Source organism: Myxocyprinus asiaticus, chromosome 23, assembly GCF_019703515.2.
Source record: "Myxocyprinus asiaticus isolate MX2 ecotype Aquarium Trade chromosome 23, UBuf_Myxa_2, whole genome shotgun sequence".
NCBI lineage: Eukaryota > Metazoa > Chordata > Actinopteri > Cypriniformes > Catostomidae > Myxocyprinus > Myxocyprinus asiaticus.
The window spans coordinates 1,464,170-1,482,418 of record NC_059366.1 but is presented as its reverse complement, the minus strand read 5'-3'; the positions used below and the strand labels follow the sequence as shown (position 1 = coordinate 1,482,418).

The following is an 18,249-nucleotide window of genomic DNA, read 5'->3' as shown; positions in this document are numbered from 1 at the left end:
TTTCAACTTATAACTTACAGACATGAGTTAAATGAACATTGAAAACCCAGACAAAACTCACAAGTAGTCAAGACAATGGATTACTAAGTTACATTTTTTGAAAACTTATAAACTTGAGTTCAATATCCAAAACTTGTCATAAACAATTGGAGTTAAAGATAAGAAATAAGTTAACATAGCTTAATGGGGCTATCATGTTTTACAATGTAGGGGCCTTGGCCACTTTTACTAAAACGGTTATAACTCTTGAATTGAATGAGATTTTATCAGCAAATTGGCATGGAATCATTCTGAGGACACACAAAAAAATGCGTATCTCTGCCTCTTGGTGGCGCTATGATAATTACAAATCTAAAATGGCTCTAACAATGGAACCTTTGGTCCGATCGACTTGAAATTTTGCATGCAGTGTCTTTGTCGAAGTTGCCATCAATTTCTATGAGGACAGTCACATATCTTGAAAAACATGGCTGCCATCGTCCAGTCAACTTTTAGCAACTATTTTAACTAGTCCTAGACCGTTCACCCTATCGGAACCAAATCAGTGCAGAAAGGTTCTCTGGAGTCCCAATCTTAATTATTATCACAAAAAAAAAGTTTGAACTTTCAATGCACCGTTATAACAATATGGCAAAACGTACAAAGTGGACGTGGCCACTTTTCCTTAAATGGTTAAAACTCTTGAACAGAATGAGATATCATCACCAAATTTAAAAAAACGTATGTAGGAGGTCAATCTGAGGGCACATGAAAAAAAAATGGGTACCTCTCCTCTTGGTTACGCTATAACAGTCAGAAATTGTGCTACCGAACCTGATGTTTCTGAAAATGAAGGCACTTTATCATTGTTTTAGTCGCAAACACCCTGTCTAATTAATACTTAATATCTGTTACATATGTACTTAAAGGACATTAGAGGCTTGAACCCCGTTAATTGCTGCTTGGAGTTATATTTTACTATTGGTATCGGAGTTGAACATGTATTTAGATTTTGAGACTTTAGATTTTACACTATTTTGCACAAGTTCTGCGGATGTGTATCAACTCAAGACCACCAGGTGGCGTTGTTTATCCATAGAACTAGAAATAAACCAGAATCAGAATCAGAATGAGCTTTATTGCCAAGTATGCTTACACATACAAGGAATTTGTCTTGGTGACAGGAGCTTCCAGTTTACAACAATACAAAAACAGCAGCAAGACATAGATAATTGTAAAAAATAAAAAATAAAACTAATTATACATACGTACAGACACACATACACATACATACACACATAAACATGGGTAGTGCAAATCTAATACAATCTGTTATCTGTTATGTACAGTGCAAATACAAATCTGTTATGTACAGTGCAGTCAAGTCATATTCAGTTGTATTGCGCTTTACAAAGCAGATTTACAAAAAATCATACTGTACGCTAATGTCTTCAATGTCTGAAAGCCCCCAGTGAACAGCTTTATAGAAAATCCTGCCTTAACGTTTAAACAGAATAAGCACTTTCAATGGCAGTGAACCATCAAGGAGCTGAAGGTGACTAAAAAAGTCTTATTATTATTGTGTGTGTGTGTGTGTGTGTGTGTGTGTGTGTGTGTGTGTGTGTGTGTGTGTCAAAACTCAAAAAGTAGTATGTTACAATTTGTTTTTTTAATTAGATGACAAAAACGGACTTTCAGTTAGGTTAATTAGCTTAAAGTAGGCATGCACTGCTTGCATTCATATTGGCATATTTCTAAAATAACGTTATTAATGTAGTATACATTTATAACATAACTGATGTTTATATATGTGTCAGTTTGCGTTTCAGCGATAGCCGAAGAGTCACTCAAAGTCAATGTAAGGAAGGTCAAGTAATGAGTGAGTAATAAACTTGCATGCGACAATGAACAATTAGGTAATAAAGAAATTATTTAAAATTTGTAGACCAAATTATTATTTTATTTTTTATCAGATTGCTGCTACTGATTTCTATGTTAAATGCCAATCCTTCATATTAATATATTTAAAATAAAATATTATAGTGTGCCAGTGTCTCCAAAAAAGAGAAAGTGCGGCCTGGAGGAAGAGCAGTTTATTCTCAAGAGTAGTGATATTCTCCAGTCCGACAGGTGTCGTGGTGGAGTCTCGCTGACAGCAGCCGATCAAAAGCGACTGTGTTCAGTTTCTCCACATGTACAGCAGCAGCAGCAGCAGCAGCAGCACTGACGCTGAAGATAAAACTGTGAAGTGTTTTTTGTGTACAGCGTTTTGACATTTGTACGGGGATAAACTGCAGCCGTGAGCTCATGTGGGATAAAAGATGAAGAACCGCACTGGATTTAATATAGATCAAAGACTCAAACACAGAGTCCAGCAGGTAAACAGACATCAGTGAACGTGTGTAATAATAATATAACAAACACGGTGTGTGATTTTGAGTGAAATATCGTAAAGTCATGTAGGTGAACATAGGCAGATGAAATCACTCTGTTATTTTACTTTTATTGCAATACACGGTACACCTGACCACTGTATTTAGGGATCAATACTATTAGAGTCTCTGACGTGTGTAGACACTTAGTGCAGAAAAAAGAATAAGAAGAAAATCAGTACAAATACAGTTGGGTTTCAGCATGTGTTTGGACCCCTAATGACGCATCCCAGAGCTTTGCAGATGTTCTTGTCGCTAACTGAAGAGCCAAATGTGTCGCTTATTCTTGACAATAGAGTACGCTTGGACAGCGAGGTTAAGATAGTTTTGTTTTCTATATTCCAGACACATTCAGCGATAAACGCTGATAACTCTTAAACGGCTTAGAAAATACTTTCCAAAATAGTATTACTAATAATACTGGAAAAAGTATAAAAATGCTGGAAAGCTAATAATATTCCACAAGCTTGTTTTCATTATTTTCACTCGATATTATGAGCACTGGCCTGCAAAAGCCGTCGCAATGTGAGTTCCTCCTGTCTTAGCGGTAAGTAAGGGACCGTGGAGAAAGTGCAATTTTCCTCTTTTTTTTTTTTTTTTTTTTTAGTAATAGCTTGGTGTGTGAACTGCCTGTCCAATATAAACCTTCTTTTTGTAATAGCTTTTTTGTTGAAGGACATAGAGACACGAAACCAGTGTCATTAAATAGAGGAGGACAGTGCGCAACTTTCACAACCATTCGTTTTACCCCTAGAGGTTGAATAGAGAACTTCATGTCCATTACAAAAACAAAGAAGGTACATTTTGGACATGCAGTTCCCTATTCAACTTCTAGGGGTAAAACGAATGGTTGTGAAAGTTGCGCACTGTCCTACTCTATTGAGTGTTGCTGGTTTTGTGCCTCTATGTTTTTAAACAAAAAAGCTATTACAAAAAGGTTAATTTTGGACATGCAGTTCCCTTTTCAACCACTAGGGGTAAAACTAATGGTTGTGAAAGTTGTGCAGTGTCCTCTATTGAATGACAATGGTTTCATGTCTCTATGTCCTTCAACAAAAAAAGCTATTGGACATGCAGTTCACACACCAAGCTATTACTGAAAAAAATTAAAAAGAAAGGAAAATTGCACTTTCTCCACGGTCCCTTACTTACCTCTGTGGCAAGAGGAACTCTTCCCGGAGTAACTCGCATTGCGACGGCTTTTGCAGGCCAATGGTCATAGTGTTGAGTGAAAACAAGCTTGTGGAATATTATTAGCTTTGCACGTTTTACAGTAATACTATTTTGGAAAGTATTTGCTAAGCCATTTAAGAGTTATCGCCGTTTATTGCTGAATGTGTCTGGAATATAGATAACCTTGCTTTTTTGGACTCTCGAAAATCAAGATTTTGGCAGTATTGTTTGTATTTGAATAAAGGTACATTTGCGCAGGTACAGAAAACTAGCTTCATACCATGTGGTTTTTGACTACTGAGAGCTCCATATCTTTGAAATGTAACTATACAAGGACTTAAATATGAAGATACAAAAGGGAAAGTTTGTTCTGAACCAGAATCTAAAAGGAAATTAAGATATCTCGAAAACTTCTGGAGTTAATTGTGCTCTAACTTTAAAAAAACATCACAACAAAAGTGTTTTTCTCCTGTTGTTTTGTTACTACAGAAGTATAAAATAATGGATTACTTGGTAAATATTGATCCAAGGCATACTCATTTGTCTTTGATCATTTTTTATGTATTTCTTCTGCCAGAAAAAAAAAAAAAAAAAAAAAACATTATTGTAAAGTATTTTTATAGTAATCTTTTACTCAAAAGCAACAAATATATTACAGTAATAAGAGATCTTTAACTGTTTCAGTATCTGAAAACACATAATGATGCTTATGTGGACATCTCATTGATGGCCTCTGACCTTCAGCAGCAGTTTCGGTGAGTTTTATTCCCTTTTATCACTGTATGAGTTCAACCCTGATAGAGCTGAATTTGTAATGTGATTTGAGCAGGATGGAGTACGGCCGGAGGAACAGGACCGCTTTCAGGATTCAGGTGGAAAAAGGTATAATCTCCTCAGAGGTGTTCATGTAAATGTGTGTTTTATAGATCAGAAAGTTCTGGCCATTTATGCTGGAACAGTGTTTCAGCCATGCTAAAATACATAATATACTAATGGCTATGATGTCAAGCATCTGTTCAGCGTATCACTGCACTGAACCCATAACGATGCCAGTTCATGAATTTGCTTCAATAGTGTTTTGCCATTTTATAAAAGCAGTAAGGTGCTTGAGGCCATGCTATATTGTTAATAAAGTTACTCCTGTTATTGCTTAAAAAATTATTGTCAGTTAATTGATCAATTTCTGTACATTTTTTGTTTATATGTTAATACTATGTTATCACTTTGATGATTAATTACCGAAACTTCAAGTTTGTGATGATATTGATGAAACATAATGAAATATTATTCTATGTAGTTCATGCAGCTATATGCAGCAAGTCTGAAATCACTGCCCTGGAAAACAATCATTCGGCCAAAAGAGCGAGACACAGTCAAGAGGACGGGTATGACACAATACTCTCAGCATTCAAGATTTTTCCCACTGAAGAATTTCTCAAATTTATGCTCCGTATGATAAACAATCTTTTTGTCACTTTCAAATCTGGCTGCTTAAATCTATTATTTGTTATTTATAGTGCTAATTATTGTTAATATGATCTGATATTGTGTCTCAGGGATGACAGTCACATCACAGGAGACGGCACAGACAGTGAGGATGATATTTCTGAACATGAAGTAATTGATTTTGTCCTCTCTGTTTGAACGCAGATCCTAAAAATGTTTGTTCTTATGATGTAAATGTAACTTATGGCAGGATGTTTTAAATGGCCTCGTTTTATCTCGCATTTCAACAGCACACAAATCACATGAACAGCTCGCTGGTGTCACTCTATCAGAGAAGAAACGCTCACACGGCGAGCACATTGACAGTGAAGAGCAATGGTGTTGGCTGGATCATTGATAAAACTGGAGACAGAGAACAGGACAACATCTTCATTGATTTGTGTGATGAGGAGGCCACCAGCACTGCGGTACACAGCAGCATTTTAAGGTCTTTTTGTGTCAATAGCCGTTTAAAATATGTGATATTGTGTGTTGGTCATGTCAGACTGCATCATGTTTTCAGAAGCAGAAAGATGCATCAAAGCTGAAAGAGAAGAAATCAAAGCAGGAAAAGTTGAAGAGAATGGGGGAAAAAAAACATGGAGAAATGAATGATGTGGATGCAGAAATCAATGCTGGAATACTGGCCAAAAAGAGTGAGTGAACCTGATCATGTGCAAATCATACATTACTTCATCAAAAGGATGAATCTCACAACACCTGTTTCGCTCACATCTCACCTCAAAATCAAAAGAAAATGAAGCCTATATTGAGGACTGTAAAGATTTGTTGCATGGTGACATTTGATTGTCAGTTAAAGGAATATTCCGGGTTCAATGAAAGTTAAAGGAATAGTTCACCCAAAAATGAAAATTCTCATCATTTACTCACCCTCATGCCATCCCAGATGTGTATGACTGTCTTTCTTCAGCAGAACACAAATTAAGATTTTTAGATGAATATCTCCGCTCTGTAGTTCCATACAATACAAGTGAATGGGTGCCAACATTTTGAAGCTCCAAAATCCACATAAAGGCAGCATAAAAGTAATCCATATGACTCCAGTGGTTAAATGTTTTCAGACACAATATGATAGGTGTGCGTGAGAAACAGGTAATATTTAATCATAAATTCTCCTCCCTGCCCAGTAGGGGGCGATATCCACAAAGAATGTGAATCACCAAAAACACAAGAAGAAGAAGAAGAAGAAAGTGAAGGAAAAGGGACTTAAAGGTGCATTCAGTAATTTGGGGCTAATTTAAAAGGTTTTACACATTAACAAATGAATTGTGTTTTTGTGAAGAGTGATCTGAATGGTGTACACTCGCATGAGATGAAGACTGTACTCATAGTTTTCTATAAAAAGTGTTTTTATTATACATGGTGCGGGTCACCCCCTTCAATGTGTTTTGCCATGTTGAAATGACACGACCCGCTGTGTTTCACTAAACGTCGAAGAAGAGAATCCTCGTGCTCATGTAGATACGCTTGGCTATGCTTAGAACAGTGTTGTTTGGTGATGAGAAGAGCGAAAAGAACACAATGGAACATATTTATTATCGTGCTTTAGCAGCGGAGACAACGGGAGATTCAGTAGCTCTACTGCCGAAGAAGCGAAAAGGGTCTGAAGACAGATAGACTGGCAAAATATTGGTACGGCATACACAAGGTGGAAAGATTTGATGACGGAGAAAAACAGTAGTGATGCTGATGATAATTTTTTTTTGTTAGACAGGTAAAGAATTATTAATTGTTTAGACCATGCACTCTCTAAAATAGTATCAGTGGAATTTACAGAAAACTTATACAAGTTTCCCTCGAACTTTTTAAAATTACGTGTGCAGTCAACGTATTTCAAACTGTCAACGTAATGGACAGTTTTCAGCTGTGTTTACAAACACAACCGGAAAGCAATGTGTAATTGTCTTTTCTTTGTTATCACAGCTATAGTAAGGGTTGCCCATCTATGAAACGGCATACATCTTCATTCGTTTAGTATCTTGGCACATCCATTGTTGTGGATTTTGTGTAAACCAGGACTTTGGTTGCTTGGGAATAAAATAAGTTTGTCAAATATAGTATTCATGGATATGCTAAATTTGATCATCAAAAACGATTCTAATCTTTCCTTTACCATGACATTCTGTATAGCTAGATAATTGAGGTTTATTTTACGCCAAGCAGTTCTCTAATAAAGGTAATAACTGTCTGAAACGTAGACAGTCTCCAAAGATTATTGATATGAGGGACAATAATAATCTGTCCTTGACTGTTGTTGTCTGTTCGATTGAATTGTAACGTATGTTTTTAGACAAATCAGTTAGATTATAGTAGTAATAACTTTAGAAATGACCTCAAACTCCAACATTTTCCAGAGGCAAATGTTATTCCAAAGCTGTCGGGGGCAGCAGAGATGAGCATGCTGATCCACGTCGAAAGATGGCAGTACAGCATCTAACACCACTGTCGTATCGGTACTTAAAGTACATGAAGAACAATGCTAACGCTAGCTAGAGAACTACTGAATGCCCCTTTAAATGTTGATCTGTTTCTCACCTACACCTACCATATCGCTTCAAAAGATATGGATTGAACACAGTTTCATTGATTTTTTTCATTATGTTAATGAGAATTGGGGGGTTTATGCAGAAAACCTTGGTCCGGTTAACATTCAGTTATTATTATTTAGTTTTTCCGAGCGGAAAAAGACATGTTCTTGACAGGTTTCGTGAGATTCACCCAAAAAGAAAATGCTTTCGTAATAAATGTATATTTATCATTTGAATTGAAGGTAAGAACAGAGCCCCAGAACTTCAGTACTCAGCGGTGAAGTTTGAGGATTTTGGAGGCAGTGAAGACACGCTAGCGGTGCGCTTCAGTCATAATAAACTCTTTACATTCATCTGTATCTGTACTTCCCACATATGAATGAATGAATCTATAACTGCTGTCTGCATCTGCCTCTCTTCAGGAGGTGTGTAAATTGCTGATCCATATGAGACATCCAGAAGTGTACCAGCAGCTGGGAATTGTGCCTCCTCGTGGATTCCTGCTTCATGGGCCCCCAGGATGCGGGAAGACGCTGTTAGCTCAGGCAGTGGCCGGGGTGAGTCATTTCAACCCTACGGATATCCGAATGTGCTTCACTGTGAATGAACAACATGAGCGAGTGTGTTATTTTGTGTATGTTTGTGTGTAGGAGACAGGGCTGCCGATGTTGAAGGTCTCTGCTCCAGAGCTGGTGTCAGGAGTCTCTGGAGAATCGGAGCAGAAACTGCGGGAACTTTTTGAGCAAGCCATAGTAAGATGCACATCGCTGTATTTAGTGCTTATCACCAGAGACAGATGTTATTAGCTGGGTTTCCATCCACGTATTTTAATGTGCATTTTGGAATATTGCATTAAAATTGCAAGATGGAAGCACCAAATTCCGTGCATAAAACCGTGCATAAAAAATGTATACATTAGCTTGAGGTGAAGAATGCCCATAAACTATGATGCAAACACATTTATATCCCCTCTGTTGTTCCAATAGAACAGTGCTCCCTGTATCCTCTTCATTGATGAGATTGATGCCATCACGCCAAAACGAGAGGTCGCCTCTAAAGACATGGAGAGGAGAATCGTCGCTCAGCTACTCACCTGCATGGACGGTGCGTTTCTGAAAGAAACCAGTCTGCTTATCAACTTTATGTGCCTTCAATGTGGTGGAGCTCATTATCACTCTTAAGACACATAATCCATTTCGTGTTTGTGTTTCTTGTTTGCTTTAGACCTCAATTCATTATCAGAACCAGCTCAGGTGTTGGTTATTGGAGCCACTAACCGTCCAGACTCGTTGGATCCAGCCCTGCGTAGAGCGGGCAGGTTTGACCGAGAGATCTGTCTTGGGATTCCTGACGAGGGTGCACGGCTAAAGTATGTTTCTCTTAATGACAAAATAACACCAAACTACTGAAGTTAAAAAAAAAAACATAAAAAAATTAGAGGCAGTTGTAGCTGGGTAATATATTATAAGTATAGTCTTCTAATATTTGTTACATTTGTAAGATTTCGAAATACATTTTGAACATTGATAATCAATGAGCTCACACCTTGTGTATGATGTAAAAAATTGCTCACTTTTCAGTTTGGAAAAATACATTTGTATAGATGCTTTAGGACTGGCCTTGCAAACAGCGCTGGGTATTAACGGATTACGATTAAGTGCAGCTATATGCTTTGTGTCGTGTCAGTGGGCATGACCATGAAATTTTAATACTTTCGCTAAGTCTAGGCACAAGTGGATTGGCAAAATCGTCAATATAAACAAAGACAGGCCATTCGTAAGATTTTTTAGTGTAAATGAGCTGTATTGTCACCTGCGCTGTTCTGGACCCCAATGTATGTGTTGTATGTTCTTTATCGGCCTCTCTGGGACTGTTGGCGCTCATCCTGCTTGCCAGTGTCTTTCCTGCTTGAAATATGCTTTGCTTCTCTCCCATTGTTCATTGTTTTGTAATGTATAATTGTAAAATGTTTCTCTGTTTTATATTGTTTAATTTCTGTACAGTGCCCTTGAGCTTTGGAAAGGCGCTATAAAAAGTAAACATTTTTATTATTATTAATCATATTGATCTACTGACACAGAAATCATGGCTAGCATTAAAAGTGATCAATAGCTCTATGATGATATGATCTGCTGGTGGAATCCCATGTGCAAATGCAGGAACTGAGTTTAGACTGTACCAGGAATAGACGTGCTTCTAAAATGTCATAGTACAATTACCTGTTTCTCAGGAAAATAGCAAATTGTGCTTTGTGCCACTTCATTAACATGCAAAATACCCATAGTTTGCGTGTATACACCCACAGATCATGCAAACACTCTAACCAACGGCCACTTGCGATTTGTTCTTTCACGAAAATTGGATAAGATGTAGCGCATGGTCAAAAACAGCAGATCTAGATGGACTTGAGGATTTATAGTTCTGTAATGTAATGCCATGAGGAGAGCTGACGGTAACATTATCCTTTATTATTCCCATCCCAGGATTCTGAGGACACTTTGTCGGAAAATCAAGCTGCCAGAGGATTTTGACTACAGGCAGTTGGCGCGTCTCACACCAGGTTATGTGGGGGCAGATTTAATGGCGTTGTGTCGAGAGGCGGCTATGACTGCTGTCAACAGAATCCTGCTGGAGCAGACCAGTGAAGAAGTCACATCGCCGGTACTGGTAAAGCAGCCACGAGTCATGACTTGACAACAAATAGACAATACATGATTGTCTCTAACAAAATGTGAGACTGGAGAATTTGGTTATTTATTTATTTATCAGCCAATATCCTAAGACTAGTGTTGTCAAAAGTACTGGTACTTCGGCACCAAGTCGATACTAAAATAAAATAGAATAATGTCACGATACTAGTTTTTCTGCAGTACTGGTAGTACAGAGAACCAACTTAATTCGGTAACCGCACGCTGTCTGACTAACACACGACTGCTTTCAAAAACTTATTTGAACGTGTGCTCTGTTACTCCTTTTACAGTACATTGAAATACACAATTAATCAAATAAACATTTGGAAATGTCCTAGTGTGATTATTAAACCGCAAAAGGCTGCAATCTTAGTCTGCGTTCGAGCTGTGAGCTTTAAAGTAAATGTGTGAGGCAGACTGCTCATACACTGTAAACTCCACAGGCATTGAGAATCATTTGCGTTGTATGAGATGACAAAGCAGAGCTGTGAAGTGCTCAGCACATGTAGACTATATGTTTATATAATTAAATCACAGCGTTTTAGCCTTAATGATAACACTGGGCCATGTAGCAAACTGTTTATCTGGACGAGAAGCCTCTGTTAAAACACGTCAAAAGCATGTTTGAAAAAGGCTAGATGCCTGAAATTGAAGAGATTGCAACATAAATATATTCTGTAAAGTAAAATGTAATATTCACTGTAGTAATATTAATAAATAATAATAAGCAAAAGATCACAAGCCAGAATAATGTTGTACTGAATAAAAGTTTGTTAAAATAAAAATGCAATGCTATGGAGAAATAAACCAGTAGGGCCCTACTTAAAACACTTAAGCAATGCATACATATTTGTGAAACACAAAAAGGAAACATGCATTTGTTTTAATTTATTATTTACATTGAAAGAACCCTAGTTGTTACAATGCTTGATTAAGTCTGGAATTACTCCAATATTTCTCCATCGCTGTTGACTATGCACAATGCATCTGGCTTCAAGCTTTAGAGCGGCTTTTCTGTTGTCAGGTGTATTGGTGAGGGCTGAGCTCCTAACTTTGTTTAACAGGTCATACTTTTGCCAGTGCTTTGATGGACATATTTAATAAGATCTTGTGGTGGTGTTTGGTCCTGAAATGAGACTGTGGCCAGAGCAAAACTCCAGGAGTCCATTGTCACTGACCTTGGAAAGTGCGAGATTTTGCACAACATGCGATTCTTGTTCCATGCCTCCGACTCTGACTCTTTAGAGTATGGCTTTACATTATAGAAACTTGTTGATGTAGCTGGAGAACGTATGGAGAACTCAGTGTGGAATAATATTAGCTTAAAGTCCCCCTGAAGTGCCTTGAAAAACGTAATTTTCTTTAGCCTGTTGACGGATTTCCTACTGAAACATGAAGTTTGGGTGGGACTTGTCGAACAGCCTGTGCCTTTTTTAAAAACAGCCAATTGGCTTTGGTTTACATCGCAGCATCTGACAAAGCAACACACACACACACACATACACCTGATACTTCTCATGCCAGAGAGAGCCGGTATTCAGACGGGGAAGTGATCTGCTGAAGTCTGACCCGCTTTTTCACTGCCTCGAGGGCCGAAAGATGATCAAACTGATCCGTTTCTACAGGACCAGCCCCCAAACAAACACAGCGCATCGCGGTCTTTGCTTTCGATGAGGCTCGATCTGTTGTGCACATCAGTGCATATGAATGAGAAACAAGCGAGTAAAACTTCAATATATCCATGTTTTGAATCACGATACACTAAACAAAGAATAAAGAACACTTACTTGTGCTGTACATCCCATGAAACCTCAGAAAAACGGCTGCATTAAACATAAGAAAAAACTCCAGCATATTGGCGCGTTCCATTTAGAAGGGATCATCTCTATGCCCTATTCCCTTCAATGACAATTACACTCCACTGTGAGAGCTTCAGAGGGCTCAAAGGTGATAACGGTCATTCACAACCACATTTTTTAAGTGATTATCTGAAAATCTATTTGGAACGACCCTACAGCATGGATTGTGCTCCCTTCAAAGTGCCCTGTGAAGTCATGATCAGCACCAGTTAGAACAAAGCCATGTGCGATGATCAGATGTAAGGGGATGGTGCGTTCTTGTTCTAGAAAGCATTTGATTGGACAAAGTTAATGCAGTAAGTTGTGAGTCATACATTTTGCTTATATCCTCTGAAAACTAATTTTGGCAACGTTTAGAAGTACACTAGCATATAGATGGCCTTAAAGCTAATAGATATGAACTAAAAGCAGGAACACTTTAATTTTTGATTTCAAAGGGTCTTTAATAAATTCTTCTGCAAGACTTTTGATTGTTGCCTTGCTGTATTGAAGTTTTATGTATTCCCTGCCATTGTGTTTTGTAGACATTAATGCAGCCTATCTTCTCGGCAGAAGGTGGAGCTGGTGCAACTGTTGACTTTGTTAAAGAAGAACGAGTCTTTGACCGAAGAACAGCTAGCTGGACTCTGTGTCGTCATGTCAGACTTCAAGACGTCGTTGGCCAGAGTTCAGCCTTCTGCAAAACGCGAAGGCTTCGCCACTGTACCGGACGTCACCTGGGAAGATGTGGGCGCACTGCAGGACATTCGAGAGGAGCTCAACATGGCCATCATGGTAAAGCTTCCTGTAAAGCAGTGTTTCTCAATCCTTTCCTGGAGTACCACTAACACTACATACTTTGGATGTCTCCTTTATCCAACACATCTGATTCATTAGCTCATTAGTAGAATGCTTCTTGATCTGAATTGAGTGTGTAAAATAAGACGGACATTCAAAATGTGTAGTGTTAGTGGTACTCCAGGACAGGATTGAGAAACAATGCCCTAGAGGGTTAAAAATGTGAACCCCTCTATGAAGCCCATAATTGGGTCCAGAATTGTCCTCCCCTCTTACGTTGTTGGATCAGTAATAGTAGGGGTGGGCGATATACCGGTAGACATGATAAACCGGTAGAAATTTGCCAACTGGTATACATTTTGGATTATCGTCTCTATCGCGGTAACGCAAAATTGCCACATGAGAAATGTGTACAGCCCTTAACACATACGCATTACACACTCTGTCGGATAAATGGAGGTAGGTGGAGGGACTGCTCATTCCTCAAATTCATTTGAATGAGAAGATGAGAGGAGATTTTGAAGGAAAAAGTGCGTTCTCTGTGGTGTGGTATTGGTTTAGCTTTAGAAAACGCAATACCAAGCAGAAAACAGTGATTTGCAAGGTTTGAACATTGTGTATGACGATATATCCATGTGCGCATATATATCAGTGGTCAGGGCTTCACAAGAGACTGAGAGAAATGATGAAACACAGTTTTTCACTGATAGCTGCACGTATCATTAGATGAAAAGCTTGTCTAGAACGTGAGAAAAAAATGACACTGAATCAGCTTCTGCAGCATGAAATTTCATTTGAGCCCCCCTTAAAGCAAATTCAATGATATTCATCCTGTGCTCCAAACATGACTCCCATCCAAAAACGCGCAGCTGTGTTTTGTGCTCGTGTTGTTTATGCAGTCTGAAACATGCAAGTGTGCGCGAGTCTTGAAGTCATCCCAGTCCCTTCATTTTTGCTCCTGTGACAGAAAAGCGCAGATCACAGCCGTTACTCATTCTGGTTTCTCTCGATGTCAATTGGGTTTTTAAAATACACATCAAACCCCTTTCTAAAATTCTTAAACAAACTAGCCATATTTTCCTCCAGATATTTTATATGTTCTTTATAGAGATTACTAAAAACACAAAGAGCCTAATTATGTGTTTTATTTATGGTTATTTTTTTGTATTTGTTATTTTACTTTTTGCATTGCTTTGAAAAGATGTTAAGTTTCATGAGGAAAGTTATAATAATAATCATAATAACAACAATAACAATAATAATAAAAAGAAGAAAATTGGTGCACATCATCAGACTGAAATGTGGCATTTATTTGTAATTTTATTACTTAGACTATGTTTGTCAAGTTCAAAATACAGAGATTACTCAAAATTACACATTGCAACATGGCTTAATATAAAATACAATTTTATTGATTTTTCAGAAAAATGTAACAATATCGTGATATACACTGGCGGCCAAAAGTTTAGAATAATGTACAGATTTTTCTGTTTTGGAAGGAAATCGGTACTTTAATTCACCAAAGTGGCATTCAACTGATCACAAAGTATAGTCAGGACATTACTGATGTAAAAAACAGCACCATCACTATCTGAAAAAAGTCATTTTTGATCAAATCTAGACAGGCCCCATTTCAAGCAGCCATCACTCCAACACCTTATCCTTGAGTAATCATGCTAAATTGCTAATTTGGTACTAGAAAATCACTTGCTATTATATCAAACACAGCTGAAAGCTATTTGTTTTGTTAAATGAAGCTAAACATTGTCTTTGTTTTTGAGTTGCCACAGTATGCAATAGACTGGCATGTCTTAAGGTCAATATTAGGTAAAAAAATGGCAAAGAAACAGCTTTCTCTAGAAACACGTCAGTCAATCATTGTTTTGAGGAATGATGGCTATACAATGCTTGAAATTGCCAAAAAAAACTGAAGATTTCATACAAAGGTGTACACTACAGTCTTTGAAGACAAAGGACAACTGGCTCTAACAAGGACAGAAAGAGATGTGGAAGACCAGATGTACAACTAAACAAGAGGATAAGTACATCAGAGTCTCTAGTTTGAGAAATAGACGCCTCACATGTCCTCAGCTGACAGCTTCATTGAATTCTACCCGCTCAACACCAGTTTCATGTACAACAGTAAAGAGAAGACTCAGGGGTGCAGGCCTTATGGGAAGAATTGCAAAGAAAAAGCCACTTGTGAAACAGAAAAAAACAAAAAGAAAAGGTTAGAGTGGGCAAAGAAACGCAGACATTGAACAACAGATAGTTGGAAAAGAGTGTTATGGATCTTAACCCCATTGAGCTTTTGTGGGATCAGCTAGACTGTAAGGTGCGTGAGAAGTGCCCGACAAGACAGCCACATCTATGGCAAGTGCTACAGGAAGTGTGGGGTGAAATGTCACCTGAGTATCTGGACAAACTGACAGCTAGAATGCCAAGGATGTGCAAAGCTGTCATTGCTGCACGTGGAGGATTTTTTGATGAGAACTCTTTGAAGTAGTTTAAGAAGTTCTGAGATTTTTTTCAAATTATAATAGTAATTTTTCTTGTTATTAATGTCCTGACTATACATTGTAATCAGTTGAATCCCACTTTGGTGAATAAAAGTACCAATTTCTTTCCATAAGAGCAAAACCTCTACATTATTCCAAACTTTTGGCCGCCAGTATATATCTTTATCATGATATAAAATGACTCGTGTCATGATATAGGATTTTGGTCATATCGCCCACCCGTGAGTAATAGTTTACTCTTTGATTAATGACATGACATAAAATTTTATTTTAACAAAATTAAATGCATCTTGATCACCCAATCAGTGGATTATTAATACAACAGAAAATAACTTTGTCAATAATATTAAAGTTTTGTACAGTGATCTTGCAAAATAATGTCTTAATGTTAGAATATTGATATTCAAAATTCTTTATTTCAAACATATCAATTCAGGTTCTCAGTTTGGCCTGGTTTAAACAATAGAAGAAGCCAAAGTTTTTTTTCTCCTGGACGAACTAATGCACCCTAGGTGAACGAAGCCGGCATTTTTACTACGCGTGGCATCTTGTTTCTGTCGATGTGTTTAACTTACTGTTCCAGCCATGGAAATAATGGCAATAATGCAGGTCTTTCTCTCCGTGGATTGGTGCTTTTAGCAAAGTATCGCTTCTTTGTGGAGTTTGTGTTGTGAATCATAAAAAATAGTTTACTTCTGCACAAAAACTGTGAGACAAGCTTCAGATTTATCCATTTTAACGACAGTAATCTAGGTAACAACTCCTCAGTTGGCATGTGCGATTGTAAATAAAAAAAAAGTCACATCCAAACATCACCCACGATTAGTGTTAACCAATCACCAATGCTCTTCGCCCAGCCAAGTTCTCCTAGGTCAAGAATTCAGAAATGTGCACGAACAGGAAAAATGTCATCAAACATACACATTGGTAGAACAAAAATCGCATTTCGTCATTATTTGTAGGCGAGCTAAGTGAAGCCTGTTCACCCAGTAAGCATAAATTGGCCTTTTCACAATTATTGCTGGGTATTTCATCTAATTTTACTTGATTTTACTTGTAGTAAAATTTATGAGGGGAAGTTAAAAAAATAAGGTCAGATTTCACTGTTGTGTTTGCACATTCCCAGGCCCCCATCCATAATCCAGAGCATTTCAGGGCTCTCGGTCTCTACACCCCCTCTGGAGTGATGCTAGCTGGACCGCCCGGATGTGGAAAGACCCTATTAGCAAAAGTGTGTTTTCTATTTCTATTAACAAAATTTCTTTAATTTCCTTTGTAATACATTAATAGTTGCTTCTCCATTGGCCTGTGGAACTGAAATGAGTTATGTCTCTTCACAGGCTGTTGCTAATGAGTCTGGCTTAAACTTCATCTCTGTCAAGGGTCCAGAGTTACTCAACATGGTGAGAAATTGAATCAAGATTTCAAAGGGAGAGTTCACCCAAAAATGAAAATTCTGTCATTTACTCTCTCATGCCATCCCAGATGTGTACGACTAGTTTTCTTCAGCAGAACACAAACGAAGATTTTTAGAAGACTATCTCAGCTCTGTAGGTCCATACAATGCAAGTGGATGGTGATCAGCTCTTTAAAGCTTCAAAAAGCACAGACAGTCATATTAAAAGTAATCCATATGACTCCAGTTGTTAAATGAATGTCTTCTAAAGTGATACGATCGTTTTGGGTGAGAAACAGATCTATATTTAAGTCCTTTTCACAATAATTGTTTACTTCTGGTCGCTCTCCAATGCGCGTCCATGAGGGGAATCAGTTCACGCCTCTCGCGTGAAGCACGCTGGCTTGTTCAGATGATAATACGCTTACGTCATGCGAGAGGCTTCGTGAACTGATTCCCCTCATGGACGAGCATTTTTTGTATTTCATTTTTACTCCTAATGCACTCTGATTATTGTACAGTCAAGTGTACAGCTAAAGAAAACTTTCTCTTATGTAACGGTTGCCTGGGATCACGCAATTCTTCTAAGACCATCATAATGGCCCTGAAGTCAATGAACTGCTCGGAGTGTTACGACAGGAAATCACCGTTTGCAGATACCATAGAAATAAATTAATCAATTTGAAGCGAGTGGTAACTGAAGCTAAGATTCTGCGTAACGTCTCCTTTTGTCTTCCGTGGAAGAAAATCCTACGGGTTTGGCACAACATAAGGTTGAGTATTGATTTCAGCATGTTCATTTTGAAAATGAATGAAATTAGAAAAAAGAAAAACCCTAATGTAATATAAAAACCTTATGACTGTTTGCAAAACAAAAAAGATGTTTTATTGAAGGTAACCCCATGTCTTCTCAATAAAATGGCAGTTGATAGCGACTCACTTTAAAGCTTAAAAATAAGACCCAAAAGTAGTCTGTGACAACCCAGTATTTAAGTCACTTTTCAGCATTTTTCATGTGAATGTGATTTGTTCTTGACAAGTTTTATGAGATTCACTTGTTCTAACAGTCTGTATTCATGGATGTCATTGATTTGTTGTAGTATGTGGGAGAGAGCGAGCGAGCGGTCCGTCAAGTGTTTCAGAGAGGTCGTAACTCTGCCCCCTGCGTCGTCTTCTTTGATGAGATTGATGCACTTTGTCCTCGCCGCTCAGAACATGAGGTGAGAGTAAACTCATATCAGACACATTAATCAATTCATTTACATTTTATACTAGTATAACTATCATACTTCAGAAAGTTCAGAAGGGCCCTGTCTTTGTACCTGTGTTAGGTGCAGGGCTATGCACCATGACCATCTAATTTTCAGGTAACGCGCTGCTGGGTGTGGGT

General features: G+C 37.9%; 1 protein-coding gene across 2 annotated transcripts in view; it reads left to right on the top strand.

Moving 5' to 3' along the window:
* Nucleotides 1-2,147: 2,147 nt before the first annotated feature.
* The window catches only part of nvl (nuclear VCP like), a 48,610-nt gene continuing 32,508 nt past the window's right edge, over nt 2,148-18,249 (top strand). Inside the window, exons 1-17 of one of the 2 annotated variants that reach the window (XM_051651142.1) lie at nt 2,148-2,357; nt 4,269-4,339; nt 4,414-4,466; nt 4,882-4,969; nt 5,141-5,201; nt 5,321-5,497; nt 5,593-5,725; nt 7,861-7,937; nt 8,041-8,175; nt 8,269-8,370; nt 8,605-8,722; nt 8,843-8,987; nt 10,102-10,279; nt 12,720-12,941; nt 16,590-16,694; nt 16,804-16,866; nt 17,960-18,079. In XM_051651142.1, coding sequence (XP_051507102.1) covers nt 2,301-2,357; nt 4,269-4,339; nt 4,414-4,466; nt 4,882-4,969; nt 5,141-5,201; nt 5,321-5,497; nt 5,593-5,725; nt 7,861-7,937; nt 8,041-8,175; nt 8,269-8,370; nt 8,605-8,722; nt 8,843-8,987; nt 10,102-10,279; nt 12,720-12,941; nt 16,590-16,694; nt 16,804-16,866; nt 17,960-18,079 — 1,905 coding nt within the window. In that variant the 5' untranslated portion in view covers nt 2,148-2,300. Of the gene's footprint in view, nt 2,358-4,268; nt 4,340-4,413; nt 4,467-4,881; nt 4,970-5,140; nt 5,202-5,320; nt 5,498-5,592; nt 5,726-7,860; nt 7,938-8,040; nt 8,176-8,268; nt 8,371-8,604; nt 8,723-8,842; nt 8,988-10,101; nt 10,286-12,719; nt 12,942-16,589; nt 16,695-16,803; nt 16,867-17,959; nt 18,080-18,249 lie in introns of both variants that reach the window. The other variant, XM_051651141.1, reaches the window with a different exon arrangement.